The sequence below is a fragment of the Cebus imitator genome, unplaced genomic scaffold (genome assembly GCF_001604975.1).
Source record: "Cebus imitator isolate Cc_AM_T3 unplaced genomic scaffold, Cebus_imitator-1.0 Scaffold371, whole genome shotgun sequence".
Taxonomy (NCBI): Eukaryota; Metazoa; Chordata; class Mammalia; order Primates; family Cebidae; genus Cebus; species Cebus imitator.
In genome coordinates, this window is record NW_016107686.1 from 370,231 (window position 1) to 388,456 (window position 18,226).

Genomic DNA, 18,226 nt, shown 5'->3' on the forward strand with positions numbered 1-18,226 from the left:
AAAAAAAAAAAAAAAAAACCACAAAAATCTAAATTATCGGAAGAGAGAAATGCAAGAGCCCAAGAAGAACATATGAACTTCCCGTCCAGTTATCCATGGCTCAAGAAATGGTCTAAAGTAGATTAAACATGCCTTTGAGGCTCTCCATAGGTTAAGAGCTACTTCTCCATGAAATGGTTCCTGGGCCATTCAGAAACGCCAGAATGTGACTGCATTACAATCAAAACTTCTCAATACTTAGGGAATGATAATGAACTTTAGATACTGGTAGGTTAGATCTAATATTGCAGTCATATCATCAAGTTAAGTTTTTAATTCCATAGAAGATAATGGAGGAAGAAAGGTAGGGCAGAACCCCTATATGCATTTTCAATAGTACTGTATGATTTTCATTTAATTATCACTTAGAAGCATTTATTTTTCAGTGTCCACCTATTGCAATGTTCTTGCCTTACTGCCAAATTGACTCAAGCAATCTGTTCATCTTGGCCTCCCAAAGTGCTGGGTATTACAGGTGTGAGCCACCACGCCCAGCCTCTTAAATAAAACATTTTGTAGAGTTTAACATTATAAACATTGGTGATTGTATAGTAGTATGTGTCTTCAATACAATTACTCACTAATTGTTACAGTGGCTGAAAAATACCAACACCATTCTTATCCTCTAATCCATTCTTAAAACAAAAGTATTTGAAAAAGCATTTTGATTTCTTGTTTTTGATGTCATATTGTCACGTTTTCAGCTGTTCGTTTATAGAAAACCAATGTTGTCCTTGCTTTCTGATAGTACAGACAAAACAATAAAGACTTGCTGTTATTTAATCATTTCATTACAGTACAGGGAAAATCTAAGAATTTACCAAAGGACATTAAACAGTTAGTTGAAAACTAGATATTTGACTTATCAAGTGTTGTGAATTCAAGCTTTTAAAAATTTGGTAACAAACAAATTTAAATGAAAAACATGAATGATATCAAATGACTGATGATAATTCAACAAGACCAAACTTCTGTGTCTTTCAAAATAAACTGAAGTTTGTTAGAAAATGTCATTAGGGTTAAAGTTCTCATCCATCAAATGGGAACAGAAATGTGCATCTCACAAAAGGCATCATAGGGATTTAATTTGGCAACTGGTGTATGTATATGTTTTTTGAAAACCACTAATCATTCTCACAAATATTGGATATTATTAAGCCAAGTTATACTCCTGATTTGGACTACATGAAGTTTAAAACAGACTTTTCTCTGGGAGAAAGTAAAGGAAAGCAACTGAATTAGCATTTGTGGTATGCTTGCTTTGTGCCTGGCATAATGCATGTGGCTTAATATGCATTATTTCAACGAGGTTTTCTTATTTTTGCAGGAGGTCAGGGTTGGAAATTTTAAAGAGATCTTATGGAGATCTGCACAAAAGTCATTAATATTCCCACCATCAATAATTAAGTTACCATCTCAGCATATTTATTTCCCATCTCTTTTCTTCATTTAAAAAAAAATAAGATGTTTATTTAACATAAAACAAAGTAAAAATGATGAATAGTATGAACTTCTAATGAATGATTTGAGACAACAAATAATTTTTTTCTAAATAATTTCTGTAAGGTTAAAAGATACAATGAATGATGCTACGAGGTCAGAGTACCTTTGTAAATACCATAGTACATATATATGTACACATGTATGTATCTATAGACGTTTTGCTATGAAAGATATTTGCAGTCATACATTTCTAATTATATTCCCTCGCTCACTCCTCATTTTTCTATTTTGTTGTTTATATTATCAAGCTTATGGCATTTATATTCTGTTCTATAGCTAAAACTAATGAGTTCTTAAGTGTAAGTTTTGTGTTTGAATGTATCCTGCGTTCCCCATTATTCCCCCTTCAAGATCTGTATATTGATTAATATTTAAATGAATGTATTTCATTGTTAAGTGATCTCTTTAAGAATAATCATCTATGTTATTTTTCATTTTAGCTTTTTTATATTAGTTTTTTTAATTGTTCAAATGTGTCTGTTGGATGCCATTATACTTTAAAGATACATTGGTGAAAATACGTCACCCTTTCATTTGGAATATTCATAGACTTTTCTTCATTGTCTTCTGGTATAAAATGATACTGTTTAAAATCCCAGCTTATTTTTAGTTTTTTCTTTCACTCTGTGTGCGTATTTGTGTGTGATGGGGTCTTACTCTGTCACCCAGGGCAGAGTACAGCAGTGTAATCATAGTTTACTGCAACCTCAAACTCCTGGGCTTAAGGGATTTTCCCACCTTGTCTCCCAAGTAGCTACTACTACAAGCACCCACCACCATGCCCAGCTAATTTTTGTTTCTTTTTGTTTTTGGTAGAGACAGGGTCTTCCTATAGTACCCAGGCTGTTCTCAAACTCTTGGCCTCAAGGGATTCTTCTGTCTTGGTCTCTCAAAGTGCAGGGATTACAGTTCCCATCCTTTCACTCTTTTACTTAATTTGCTATTTCTGCCCAGTCTTCTTGAAGAAGCTTCCTCCTGATGTTCTTTGAATATTAGTCACTTAGTCAGCAAATGCTTTGGTGTTGAGTACTCACTCTTTCAATTATTTCTGGAATATGTTCTTTCCATTTATAGTAACTTTTCTTAACGATATTTACTGATACATGTGTTTGATTCTCTAACTCAGTGACATCAAGGATTTTTATGCTGAATCATCTTTATCTATGTTTCTTATCCATTACCTTCTCCTCATTGTTTCATTATCTGTGCTTTTTTCAAATTATGTAAGATAATTACAATCATCTCAAAATATTAGAGCAGTAATGTTACTTTCAGTGGGTTTCTGTTTTGTTGTTTGCCTATTCTAATTGATTTATTTGTTATTTATTGATGCCGCCTGGGTTACAATTTGTATCCTTAGGTTCACAGTCTCCAAATTTATCTGGTTCTACTGTCCATGCATTTTTTTCATATTGCCATTGTTATGCTATTTTAAAAAACTCATGTTCTTATCTATAGCATAAAACAGTTTTGAGAAATTCCCTAGGTTTTGTGGAGTTATATTTTCTTCTAGATTGGGTATTTTGTCTGTCTTGGTCATGCCATGTTTTACTATTTTATTGCTGCAGTATATTTGCATAGTTACTATTCCATTTCTTTTCTTACTATTCATGCTTGAGAAACCGTGTACAGAAAATTCACTTTTTACATAATGGGGAAATATATTTTTTGAACTCTCTTTTTATTATATTTGGGAACAGTTTTTTTTCTTATTAGCTCCAGTTTGGAGATGGCATATATCATGAGTACTCACATTTTGTAGCCTGAGAGAATGATGGGGCCAAGGAAAGTTCAGCCTTTTTAGGGTACCTGGGTCCTTCTCTCTATTCTGAGATTTCTTTTTTAATGAATTGCAACAAGATTATTGTTGGAAGAGGCATCAGGCTATATTTCATTGGGAGATATATTGCTTTTCTAGTGGACTTCAGAGGTTTCACCTCTGAGTGCATAGGCATGACGTTACTAGTCTGTTAAATAGAGTCAGCTTTACTATCCATGTTTCCCCACTACCTTTTTTTTTTTTTTTTTTTTTTTTTTTGATCAGAAGTCCTTTTCATTGCTCTTCAGCCAGGAAGGGGTAAAAGAAAAAGATGACTCTTCCATCTGTGTACATACAAATCTGCTTATCTCCACATTTGGAAGCTATAAGGAGATTTCTCACAATGCTGTTATTTCACCAATAAATCCTATAGGGTGTGAGGACAACATTAGGAAATCAAGAACTCCTTCACCTCTCTGAGCCTGATCAGACTGTTTTTACTCCAAAGGTTTTTTTTCTTTAAGTGATTTTGAATCAATAGTATTAGAATATGTTCCTTTTCTTTTTCAGACATCATTAATTTATGTTTGCTTGTTATTTGTATTTATAATGTCTTACACATTTCATTAGGCATTGATGTTAGAAAAGTCAGTAAATCATCTTCAATCCTCTTTCTCAATCATCATTTACAGCAACACTAAGATATAAGACATAGCATCCTCCTTTAACAACTGAGAAATCAGAGAACAAGGGTGGTACAGTAACTTGTCCAGCATTGGGGAGCCAGTAACTGACAAGGCTAGAATTATAATCTCTAGCTGTCTATACTTCTAGGTCAGTGATAAAAAGTACCAAAATTATAATCATAAGATGAGGTTAATAAAATAACTAATTTTACCCAATTGCAAATATTTTAGAAGACTAAGGAGATGGTAGCAGATCTGAGTGGATGGTGAAAACAATGGAGAGGGAATCAAGAAACTGAAGTTTAATTTCTTGCTGTATCATAAGACAGTTGGTAAATTTGGAAAAGATGACTCAACTTCCTGGGTTTCAGTTTCCTTCTCTGTAATAATGGTGATGATGAATGTCATAATTTGATGACTATATATTTACTCGTTATGAGGCACAATGTGACATATTTTATAAACAGCATATTATTAAATCACAAAACAACCATCTGATCTAGACGTTGCATCTATTTTGATAACAAAGACACAGAAGATTGCTTAAATCCCCTGAGGCTGAGATGGGAGGATCACTTGAGCCCAGGAGTTAGAGGCTGCAGTGAGCTATGATCACACTACTGCACTCTAGCTGGGGTGACAGAGTGAGACAATGTCTGCAACAAAAACAAAGCTACAAAAATGTATTTTATTAGAAAAAATGGGAAATGGGACTTGAAGTTTAGATGCTTAGTGCTGAATCAATGTTAACTTCTTGATATTGTTGGGTTTTGAGGGGCTATGCCCTTTGTTGGAAATATAAACTAATTTATTTGGGTAATAGGGGATTGGTTTACAAGAGAAAAAATTATTTTTTCAATTTTATAATTTTTTTCTGTGAGTTTGATATTGTTTTAAAATAAAATGATTTTAAATGTGTGTATTGACTTGATATTTCATATAGACTTGCATTCAAAACAGGGCCATGTTTTTTCATGTGATTTATTCTTTTTTTTTCCCCAGGTGATGGTCTTTTGAGCCGTCCTATTTTTACTCAAGAGCCGCATGATGTCATTTTTCCTTTGGATTTATCAAAATCTGAGATCATCCTGAATTGTGCTGCTAATGGTCACCCTTCACCTCATTATAGGTAAAATCCTACCTCTGGGCACCACAGTATTTTGTTCTTTGTCACTGAACCAAAACATTCACAAAATAAAGTGTGTTTTAAAATGTTTTAATTTATAGTGTCCAGCTCAAGGAATTTCTCTATGGGAGTACAGTTATGTGACAATACCTCAGATAAAGATATATGTATTTCTAGTATCCCAAGGTGTTCCCTCATGACACTTTACAGGCAATAATTATCCCCCTACCCTCTAGCTCCAGATAACAATAATTATGTTTCCATCCTACTGATTAGGTCTGCTTAGAACATTTATTCTTGAGATTGGTGCCATACATTGCCATATTATGGTAAGAATTGAGAGAGAGAGAAGAGAGGAAGGGGAGAGAGAGGAGAGAAAGACAGGAAGCACGTAACACAGGAAGCTGGGAAGAAAAGAAAGAAAGATAAAAGAAAAGAAAAAAAATAGAGAAATGAAAGAAAGATTTTTTTCCCCAATTGGAAAGACTAAAATGCAGGCCCATTTTGCACTCCCACCCCTACCTCAATGTGGGACCGCAGCGTCTGTTGCTACATATATAATGATTATGAAAATGTCTTCTATAACGAATGAATCAAGATGGATATCTAGATTTATTTCAGATAAAATTATGTGACTTCACTGGTGGGTCATGTCACCCAAAAATACTGATTTTAGAAAAATATGTTGAAGACACCTACGTACCCTCTAAGGCAGAAAGAGAATTTTTTATTCTGGGCAAATAAGAAGAAAAAAGAACTATTTGTTTCTCACATATTATTTGTGGAATTATAGGGAGAAAGGATCAGTAATGTTTTTGTTCTTATTTACAAAGTTGCAGCAAAGGCAGAGTTTGATTCATACTGTGGGTAGAATTTACAAATTTGAAAATATAGACATGCATAAATATACATAGGTAAATAATAAGGATATTGAGTTGGTAAAAACTGCATATGTAGTGTTAAGGCAGGCAAAGAAAATAAATATTAAACTTTTGTAGCTTTGGGTTTTAGAAGCATTTTTTAAGTCTTAATTTTTAGATGTGAAGTTGAAATGACACACACACACACGAAGTAACAATTTCAGTCTATTTTGGCAAAATAAGCTGGTTTAGCCTAATTTTATTTTGCAGTATAAATACACTGTTGATGTGCAAAATTATTTAGATCCTAAAATTGTCCAGATTAATTAGTTAAGTGACTTAAATGCACTTAATTAGCTAAATGACTTCAAAGCTAAGGGCAATTCTACCTTATCTTGTATTTTTTTGAGCCAACTTGAGCATCTTCTTTTTATAGCAAAAGAGCTGAAAAACCACGTCTTCTCATTCCACATGCTAAAGCTTCCTTGTCTTTATCATACCTAAACCAATGCAACTTAGCAGTTAGAGGAAGATCCTTCACTTTACAAATTTGGGTCACTCACTTCAGAGTTTGATTTGTTAGTTTTTCTTAAATGATGAGCTGTCTTATTAGTTTAATATATGGTTAAATATATGAAAATTTGATTAATACATTTATTGAGATCACCTAATACTTAAAGTAGTAATTTTATTTTTGAGAGCTAATTAGTTTGATCCTAGTGGTTAGTAAAGGAAGAATATAAGAATTCCTATAAATTTTTGAAAGCTTTCTGAATATAAGATAGACTAAAGTTTTCTGAATATAAGATAAAGCTAAAGACAAGTAATTTGGGTACTTAATTCCAACCATCATAACCTGGTTCAGTGTATTTCTTTTTTTTTTCTTTTTTTTAACTTTTAAGTTCAGGGTACATATGTAGGTTTGTTATATAGATAAACCTGTGACATGGAACTTTGCTGTACAGATTATTTCATCACCCAGATATTAAGCCTGGTATCTATTAGTTATTTTCCCCGATCCTCTCTCTTCTCCCATCCTTCACCCTCCAGCAGGCCCCAATGCCTGTTTTTCCACTTACTCATAGGCAAGAAACTATGGAAAGAGAGTGAGAAATAATTTTTTATTGCTTAAATGTCAGATGCAGATCCAATATTATTGATAATAAAGCAAAGGACAGAGGTGTTTCAGATAGTGTGCATTGCAACAAAATGTAAAATTTCAGTTTTAATATGACCCTTTCTACCTTAAATTTTATTTTTTAAAATAAACCTCACAATTTTTTTCACCTGAGATTGTTTATGTGTGTGTATGTGTGTGTCTTAGAGGGAAAGTCTTTATAATTCATAGATTCCAACATTACTTGAGGTTTTTTGAGTACAGTATAAAGCAATATAAAAGAACCCTTGACTTAGAACTAAGAGTTATTATTTCTAGCCACAGCTCTATTAATCCATTTGTGACTTTGGAATAATCAGTTTTCTCTCCTAGTATTATCTTCCTTATTCGTAAAATGAGGCAGGGTTTGATTTTAAGACACATTTTATTTCTTTTAGTAAATTCCATACAGCAAATGAAATCTCACAGGGAAAATGGGCAACATTAAAAGCAATCCTTTTGAAATAGCTTAGGCTTTCCCATGAAAAAGGATTGCCCTTTGTTCTTTCAAAGACCACATAACACATGAGAATATGAAGTCCAGTCAGGAAGCCCTGCAAAGGGAAGAAAAATGGGCTACCCAAAGATGATGCTTTGGAAGCGTTGCTTATACCTGGAAAGTCTAGGAAAATCATGTAGCAATAAACTTAGTTCTATCTCAGCATATATATTTCAGTTAGAAAAATGAAATAACATACACATTAATTATTTCTATATAGGATATACTGTCTATCAGAAAAAGGATTTCTGACACATCTTCTCTCTACCTGGTCACCAGATGAGACTCCCTTTCTGTAAATGAGTCTACTCTACCCTAGTCATGAACCCAACCTTAAGTCTGGAGAAGCTCTAGGCCTCTAAGGAAAAATGATAATAGTAGTCACTCTGCCCTTCTGTTCTTTTTATTCATTTCCCCCACTTGATCCTCTTAACAATCCTATGAGATAAGCAGAATATACATTCTGGCACATATTGTATTACTTGTGGAAATGACCTCTGGGGAAATCAGAGACCTTGTTCAAGTATATGCAGCAAGGGATGTTAAAGTTGGGACTAGGACTCTTTCCACAGGGGTAATGCAGTCATATTCAGTGTACATCAATCACCCAGAGAGACTTAAAATTCAGATTTTGGTGTTCTCTGTCAGAGGCCTGGGGATGGGCTCAGAAATAAGCCAGGCAGAGAGAGACAAATACCATCTGATCTCACTCGTATGCGTAATCTAAAAAAGTTGATTTCATAGAGTCAACTCATAGAAGTAGAGTGTAGAATGGAGGTTACCAGAGGCTGGGTCAGGGAAGGTCAAGGAGGGACAGGAAGAGAAAGGGGACACTTGGGTCAAAGGGTGCAAAGTGATCATTAGTATGAATAAGCTACCAGTCTCCTTTATACAGTAGAGGGACTATAGTTAACGATAATTATTGTATATTTCAAAATAGCTAGAAGAGAACGTTTTGAATACTCTCACCACAGACAAATGATAGATTTTTGAGTTAATGAATATGCTCATTACTCTGATTTGATCATTACAAAATGTATGCATTTATGGAAACATATTTTTCCTATAAATATGTGCAATCATTGTTTGTCAATTAAAAATAAATAAAACTCAAAAAAAGAAATGCATACTTTCAACAAATATACCAAGTAATTCTAAAGCAAAGCCCAGTTTTGAAAAACAACAACACACACAAGTGCACACGCATGCAGGCACACACACATACACGCACACTCACACTTGCACACGGCATTATGGAAGGACTGCCAACAAACACAGCCTACAGGCCTTATTCTTTTTTTTTTTTTTTTTTTTTTGAGATTGAGTCTCACTCTGTCAGCCAGGCTGGAGTGCAAGTGCAATGGTGTGTTCTTGGTTCAGTGCAACCTCTATCTCCTGGGCTCAAGCAATTCTCCTACCTCAGCCTCTGGAGTAGCTGGGATTACAGGCATGTGCCACCACACCCCACTAATTTCTGTATCTTTTTTAGTAGAAACAGGGTTTCACCATGCTGGCCAGGCTGGTCTTGAACTCCTGACCTCAGATAATCCTCCTGCCTGGGCTTCTCAAAGTGCTGGGATTACAAGCATGAGCCACTGAGCCTGGCTCAGCCATTATTCTTGAGGCAGGACTGAACTACTTAAAAGTGAAGGATGTTTCCCAAAAAAGTGTCAAGATTTTAGTTCAAATCCATTATGTTTTCTGGGACTAATATGATATTAATTCAGATGTTAAAAGTAATCATTTAAAATATATTCTCTAGGTTGCATCATAGGAAAACACTCGTCAGTATGCAATTCTATCAGAAATGTGTGCATGACAATTATTTGAATTCATTAATACTGTTTCTCCATTGATTTACACATATTAATTAGGACAAAGCCCTCACCAGGAGTTGAACCTTTGATCTATATGAGAAGTTTAATAATCATTGTACCATAGTGATCAGAATGATTATGGGGATACTGTGAAAAATTCATTTGCTGCAGCTAAGCCAACAACTTTGAATTTGTGTTGAAAAACAATTACTGAGCTTAATTAGGAGCATGTAATGATGACAGCAGTTATTTCAGTGATTGATTCCAAAATTAAAAAGAGCTGGCAAACTAAGTATGGTATATCCTTTGCTTTGAAAATGATAGCAAACATGGACGTCTAAAGATCATACCCTGTAAGCACATTATCAAAAACTATATTAGAGTGCTGGCAAGGAGAATATTGGTGTCTTGAGAAAGGCCTAAAGAAAGAGAAGTTTTGAAGCGTTTTATTTTGTTTTTTTCTTTTTTTTACCCTAATATTGAAAACAAGAAACAGCCTTTACAAATGCCTCTAGAAAAAAAAGATGGAAGAAAATCTAAGCAAATGAAATGCACTCTTTGATGTCTTTCAACTTTCAGGTGTGCAGGAAATGGCTAAATAATTTAAAAGTTAACAAAGTTGGTTCAAAACCTTTGATTGACTTGATATCTGATCCATCACATCACATCTTTAATAGCTTAGAGGATCACCTAAGTTCATATTTCTTTTCTACATTGGTAGGCATTTGCCAGATTATCCCCATGGGATGTTTGAAAATGCATCTGAAGAAGTCAATGACATTTGAATTAATTCTGTATTTTTACTAGAAATGGGTTTCACCATGTTGCCCAGGCTGGTCCCAAACTCCTGGCTTCCAGCTATCTCCCCACTTCGGCCATCCAAAGTGCTGGGATTACAGGCATGAGCCCCTGCACCCAACCTCTTTGAATTAATTCTGTAAAATGTCATTAAAAAAACACTCCCACCAAAATATTTTTAATATGATTTTTGTGTAAAGGGGAGAATCATAGCTAAGATGGTATAAACCCTAAAAAACATGGTTTGGAAATTGGCTGTATTTCGTGGGAAAAGATCATTCGCTTGTTTTCTTAGATGACTATGATGGGGTTCAGGTCACACCATCTCAAAATATGGCGCCTTGGCATTTGAGAAAATAGCAGAAACAGGAAGATCATTCTCACCTTCTCCTCACTCTTCTTCTCTGAAGCAGGTCATAAAAGCTTTATTCCAGAGTTATCCTTTCTGTACCCAGAGGAAAGAAACATCGTTTTCTTCCTTAAAGACACAGAGAAACCAGAAAGAATTGGAACAAATGCCTTGCTAACTTCCCGCCAGTTTATTACCATTAGATCATACCCTCTTTTTACAATTATACTTCTGCTCTTCATCAAAACTAGCATAAAAACACAAGGGATTTCCTGTTTTTTAGAATTCTTTTTTTTTTTTTTTTTTTGAAGGAGAACTTAGATAAAATTATATCTTTTTCTCTTATTAATCTGCCTTTCATTTTAGAGACCTCAGCCATGACACTAGCAATGAATGAGAAAAGGTATTTTTCTACATGTACAACTGGTTGTCATTATTCAATATTTTTAAGTGTCTGTTTAAAAAAAAATGGTCTATGTGACTATACATAGCCTGTGTCCTAGGAATGCATCTCTTTAAATATGTAAGATTCATGCTTCCAAATATTTGGAGATTTTGATGGAGTTGGGAGTATCAGGGTAGGAAAAGTGAGTCTGGTTAGGGATAATTATCAGGTTTTCATTTGTCTTAAAAATGACCAAATGAAATTTCTAAAACTAATTATGATTCTTTGAAAGTAAATATAACTCCAAGACCCTTCAGCTAGTTAATTTATGCACTAAAAAATTGTTGACTAATAGCTAAGCCAAGAGACTTTTTGCTTCTTAAAATAAAAACTTCTCAAACAGCATTTGTTTTGCTAAAGTACAATTTTAATTTGGCATTTCCAAGTACCATTGAAATATTTTCAACATGATCAGTCTTCCAAGTAACATACTAACAGAGGCAATCATGTTCTAAAGTAGTCAGGTTATTAGTATTTTGTTATCAGCCTTGAATTGGCATTGTAAAATTATTCTTGCCATTTGTAATGTATGCTTCTTGAATTCCTGTCATTAAATCATTTTGACATTCAATTTTGCTCTATCCATTGTGGATGTTCAGGTAAGGTGTATGTTATTTGAAAAGTCGCTAAAGGAATAGGTTGGCCAGTATTATTGACTGACTGTCTAATTTTTATTTCTGACGTTGAGAGTTCTGTTTCCTCTTTGTATACATTTGGGTGAATGTAGCATACAAAAAGTACATCTTTCAAATAATCTAGTTACTGATATCACCCAGCTCACCAAGACAGTTACCTTTGATAAAACTGGTAGGATTATCTCCACATGTAATCATGTTTTGTTTTTCATAGCTGCAGGAATTAGAACTATATGTTGTTTAAGACGGAGAGTGATTGACTCTATATATTATAAGCATATTTTTATGTTTTTCTCTTGAAGGTGGAAGCAAAATGGCACAGACATTGATTTCACCATGAGTTATCACTACAGGTTGGAAGGGGGTAGTCTTACAATCAGTAGCCCCCACACAGATCAAGATATTGGCACGTACCAGTGCCTGGCCACCAATCTTCTGGGGACAATTCTGAGTCGGAAGGCGAAGCTCCAATTTGCATGTGAGTTTGGGGTAAAATTTGTAATCTGTGTCTCTGAAAATATACTCTTCTTCTGATAAACATACTTTAAAATCTAGCTTTGCTGATCATATATTTGAGAATGAATATGACGTTATGGGATTTTGACAATGCTCATTATGTGAATCTAGATTCCTGGGTATGATAAAAACCTGTTTCTAAAAAAGAAAAAAAAAAAGCAGAGGAAAGATCAATGTTATTATATTTTGCGAATTATTTTTAGAAACATTTCTAAAAGTTCCAGACTTTAATTTTAACATAAAGATAAATAATATAGTATTATTTTTCTTTTTCTTTTGCATTGGATATTAATGTTCAGAGCAGTACAGGGAGAAAAAGCTGAGGGCAGAGATGTCATTTGGGGGAGGTAGGCGTTCTCCCAAGAAAAGCGATCATGCACTCACAGTTTTATGTAGGTGGAAATAAAGTGGTTGCCAAAGGCAGGCTTTATATTAACTGTAACAATGTCCAGCTGCATCACATAAATGTCATCCAAGTAATTACCTTGGTGACATTTGGGGACATTAGCAGATGAACAATAATAGACATACTGCCTCTAATATCCTTTATATATAGTGTTTCTAGGGATTGAAATGTTTCATATTCAATTCTGCAAAAGCCTTGTTTGAGAGTAATTATATCTGTTGATGTGAATAAAGTAGAAGGTTTGCTTTCCTCCCTTTGCACCAACCATTATGTCCCAGAGGATCCTTCCAGGAGCCAAAAAGTGAGCTGCTGCACCTGCAGGGCTCATGGAAATGTCTATACTATTTGTTACTTTGAAAAACTAATTGTTCTGAAATTTTATTAACAAATACACGCCCCAAACTCACCTTGTGAAACTACTTCAGTCATCAGTAGATACATAAATTAATAACTGGGTCTGTTTCTCATTTCGAGTCTTGTGTTCCAAACGTTATTCTACACCAGAGATCCCTTGGTCTACACACAATTCTCTTTATGTTGACCATTTGGGGGATGGCCTTGCTTCTAATTTTATACACACTACACACACATACACACATGCACACACATATACATATATACAGATATATACACATAAATACATTGCTAATTGTGTCTAAATGTATTTGTATCTATCGAAGTAAGAAGTGAATGTAGAAGTTTATTAACCTAAGTAGAAAATAGAAAACGGCCAGTGACTACTTTGAGACATAGGATAAAGATATTTATAACACTTGATTTCTTCATTTCAGCTAAGATCATCACCTGGAAAAATAATAGGGAACAAAATAACATAGAAACTTATGTTATAGAAATAAAGAATTGTTCCAGACTTTGAATGATTCTGCCACAGTAATTATTTATTTCTCCTGCTTGGATAGGAGATGACCCTACAATATACACCTGATATGAATCAGATTCCATAATTATAAATTTGACTCATTGGTAAAGAAAGCTCCGCATAGCATACTTATTTGCTATATCCTTGAGTTTCTCTAGAGTTATGAATCTATCTACTCTTGAAAACAGCTGAATATCTACATCTCAAATTAATGCACTCTTTTATATAAACATATTTCTTCTTTGTTCTGTGCATTTTAAGAAAAATATGTTTTAAAATGTCCTACATTTTTATATCATATCTTTTTTTTCTGCTTTAAATAATTCTCGCAACTAGAAGTTTCTCTAGTTAAAACTTATTTTCTCTATGCCAAATAAGAAAAAATTCTCAGTTAAGAAGAAATTGTATGCTTTCATCTGGCTAAATGGAAGAAATAAATTCTTCTGTCCTTGTTGACTTTCCCGTCTTATCATAAAATTTTTTGTTTTGGGGCCGAAGGTGTATGACTGTTGATCTTTAAGAGCATTTCTATTACTATTAATGCATAAAGTAAAATGGTCTATATCTATTAACTAATCTTTCTTCTGCAAAGCTAAAGGATCTTAGGCTCTAAGAGCTTGCAAAAACAAGAACCACTACATTCTGCCTCTTCTGCCCTAGGCATGGTTTCAGGTCGTCATGTCTAAAATACTTATTGCTTCCAGAGACACATGTGCTAGAGTGTGGAAACAGAAAGAGTAAAGGGTATAAATACAAGTCCCCAACCAAATGGAAAGTTCCTAAAGTGCATGACCTGTATCTTCAACTTAATTGTAGTTCCTCACCACCTCCTTCATAAATTTTTAACTATCTATTTTGATAGAAAGGGCCTTTCATAGGATAACCACAGCAGTTAAATGCTGAGATTTTGTGAAACACAGAGGTATGAGTTCAAATTCTCTTTTTGTCAGATGTCTAGTAGTATGAAATTAGGCCATTTCTTAACAGCATTAAGACTCTGTTAAGAAATCTACACAACGAGAATACAGCAGTATCAACCACATGGGACAAGGATTAACTGAGAAAATTAACGTCAAATCCCTGATCCATTATGGACACTAGGGAAATGACAGCTCTAATTCTTCCTTTTATTATTATTACCTCTCTCAACTTGGACAAACATCCATATATTTCAAATCATTTTCGTTTCTTATAGAAAACTCTTCTAGTTTACATTTTAAAACTTTCTCTAGGCTAGTGTCTTATTTTCATGTCAAATATAATGCATTTTTTTGTTTTCATGTCAAATATAATGCATGTGCTTTGACATATGTTATTTCACTTGAATTGGACAGCAGCTATAGGAGGCAGTTGCTATCATTGTCCCATTTTATAGATAAGAAGCCTGAGGCTCATTGAGATTAGGGCTTTCTTAAAGTATGTTGTTAGAGAAAAGTTGGAACTTATATATAGAAAAAGAAGACTTCAAACTTGAAAACTCATGCACTTCATGTCATAGTACTGAGTCCTTCTCAAACACTGCCCACACAGCTCATGTGGGCCTTCTTACTGCATTTCATTTGCTGGCACAGTAATTGTCTAAATAATAAACCATCTCTGCAGGACAGAATGGTGCGGATAAGCCTGATAGTAGATGTGATGCTTCCTTGTCCACATCCACTTTTGCAAGTGATGTGCCAACCCCTGGCTATTAATACCCACAGATGTCCCTTTTTGCATTCATGCCCCAAACCTCTGCATGAGATCAGGCTGCAATTACACAACAACTTCTACACCTTCTTAATTAGCTTCTTCACTTGCTGTTTCCTTCTTCCTTCCCTGCCTTTTTCCTAAGAGAATCCTCTCAATAAATTACATGCACTTGAATCCTTGCCTCAGGCCCTGCTTCTAAGGAATCCAGTGTAAGACAAGAGATTAAACACGAGATGAGATAGTCGATCTACTTATTGATAGAAAAAATGGATCTAGACCCCCACTCTTAAGAACTCCCATAGATAAGAACAAGCTATGCATCAAAATAAAAATGTATCAATTCCTTTGCTTCCTGTCGGTTGGCAGTCCATTGAATAGTGTCACTTTGACCTTCAGAACAAACAGCCTTATGAACAGCCTTTCAGAATCTACCCTGTCCATGGCAGAGACACTGCAGTGTGGTACCTCTAGGTAATTGATGGCTTTTGTTTTTCACTTTTATCCTGGTAATCAGTAATCCAAAAACACACTTTGAGTTTATTTTAGACACAGACTATAACACTCTGCTTTATCATGAATCGTCTCAACATGAAACCATACTGAAATGTGGCCTGTGTATAAAAACTACCTGTTGTGAAATATACTCCTAAATCAAGTATGTCTTTAACCAGCTATGCAACTTAGAAAAGGCATTCACTTTCTGGACTTAGCTAAAGTATATTTTGAATTATTTGATTACAAATGTCTCTCAGCTGCTGTCATATAATCTGTCCTTTCAAATACTCAGGCAGATTCTAATTTAATTACCTCTTTATTCCCCAACCAAAACTATACCGTAAAACAAATTTAGCAGGTGTCTAGTCACCAAAGGCTTCTGTTATTATCCTGGCATTCTAGATGAAAACTAGTTTGACTTCTAAAATCACTTGTAGCTGCTTTGAATTTCTTTTATTTCTCAAAGATTTTGATGGTAAAGGTTGAATGTAGACTTCTCCCTTTTGTATGTATGTTAATGAATTACTCTATACTTGTGTGAGAGAACATTGCATCTGTCATTGCTGTTTAAAATGTCATCCTTGAGAAAATGAGATAGGTGTTTTGACAGAAACTCATGATATCACTCAGCTGTATTTTTTAAAGGCCCTTATATAACTCTATCAATGAAAAGAAAAGATAAACATTTATGATAAATGATAGTCATGAATGGGACTTTTTGATCCTTCCTGCACTATTTAATATTTAATCACAGCTAACATTTCAAATAAGTGTGTTCCATTATTGCAGAAGGGAAGGCAGCTGGGCTGGAGCCTCCTAATTGACCCTTCATTTATTCATCCTCCAAGCAACTGGGGAACACCTAATTTATATGCATCAAGTACTACACTAGGTCCTAAAGATTAAATGGTAGATAAGAAACAGCTACTTCCTGTCTTCACAGAGGAGACAGGTGAAACCTTTAGTACAATTAAAAATAGGAAGAAAAGGAAAACAGGTGAAATTGCTAACACTTACAAAGTATTATGTGGCAGGCATTGTTCCAAACTCTTTATGTAAATTAACTCCATTGATCCTCACAATAACCCTCTGAGAGTATCACAATCTTCACTTTCAGATGAGCAGATTGAGGCATGGAAGAATGAACTAGCCTGCCTAAAATCACACACAGTATGTGGCAGAGTCTAATTTCAAATCCAGACAGTCGGAGTGAAGAGTCCATGCTCCTACCACGTACTGCACTGTCTCAAAACAACAAGGGAAGTGGGAGAGGTGAAATTAAAACAGAGCAGAGCTCAAAGTGAGAAGTAATGAAGTTTGTTTGTCTGAATTGGAAGAAAGGCAAGTGAAGAAGCCTTTGAAAGGGAACAGGACTTGCATTGAACCTTGAAATGTTAGTTTGTGTTCTAGACAGGGAAAATGGGTGGAGAAAGCACAAGTTGGAAGAACACTAAGAGTAAATGCAGATGTGTGAACAATCTTCAAGTAATAAAGAAAGTGTGAGGAGGTGAGCAAAGGACAAGACCTAAGAACTGAAATGCAGAAGGCTAGGGTTCAGATATGACTGATGTTCTAGGTTGAGACTGAAAACTAATTTAGAGCCAGTTATAAGAAGCCCTCTATATCCAAGCCTAATCTGCAAACAATAGTATGACATGTGTACAGGTGTTAATTTATGGTTAAGCTGGATGTGTCAATATGACCCATTTCACCTGGGGTTACTATGAAGATCAAATATATTATGTCGAAAGCAGAGGGAAGACAAGGGCAACTGATAGACTGGTATGAGTTGAAGGTGGAGAGATAGGCAGGGATCTGGCCATGTAACTATTAATAGGCCAAGATTTATATTTCACTGTTTATCCTAGGAACAATGGAACTGTTCTGAATGATGTTAAGGGTGTTGAAGTTATTTATAAAATGTAGTTTGAAATACCACGTACTATTTTCTTAAATATTTTACTCTGACATATTAATTATATTATTAATGTTATTAAAACCACAGTACACATACATAGGGGTGTTCCAAACCTCAGTTTTTATAATAACTTATATGATGGAATTAAATAATTTTTGCACCACATCACAGGATTGATTTTAAATGGTTCAAGGTTAAAATGCAATAAGAATGCATTTTAAAGGGCTATAAACATGTAGGCATTTACAATCATCATAATTTTTTTCCAGAGGAATGCAAAGGGTTTTACACCTGCTGTGCCATTCATCTTTATTCTATAGCTGTAAGCTATTCTTAACTATGTTTTACAGGTGAAGACATTAAAAGGCAGGACAACTATGTTACTTGCTCAAGGTCAACTAACCTACAGGAGACCCAGAATTTCTAACATTTCCTTCTGAAACAACTTTTTAAATATATATTTATTTTGTAGAAAGAGAAAGTAAATCAGAATTCTCATGAATCAAATGCCATATTCAAAGCCAAATAAAAAAGGCAAAGTTGTAACATAAAGTTCTCTGATTCCTTACAGAAGGATTCTAAGATATTTGTGTGTTAAAGGTGATATATGTTTTTATTTCTATCTTTTGGCCAGGGTCTTATAAGCA

The 18,226-nt window shown here is 34.5% G+C and overlaps 1 protein-coding gene across 3 annotated transcripts in view; it reads left to right on the forward strand.

Moving 5' to 3' along the window:
* Positions 1 to 18,226, forward strand: part of CNTN6 (contactin 6) — a 294,828-nt gene that overhangs the window by 122,319 nt on the left and 154,283 nt on the right. For all 3 annotated transcript variants that reach the window (XM_037730963.1, XM_017507288.2, XM_037730964.1), the window contains 2 exons: positions 4,990 to 5,116; positions 11,975 to 12,150. In XM_037730963.1, coding sequence (XP_037586891.1) covers positions 4,990 to 5,116; positions 11,975 to 12,150 — 303 coding nt within the window. The remainder of the gene's footprint in view (positions 1 to 4,989; positions 5,117 to 11,974; positions 12,151 to 18,226) is intronic.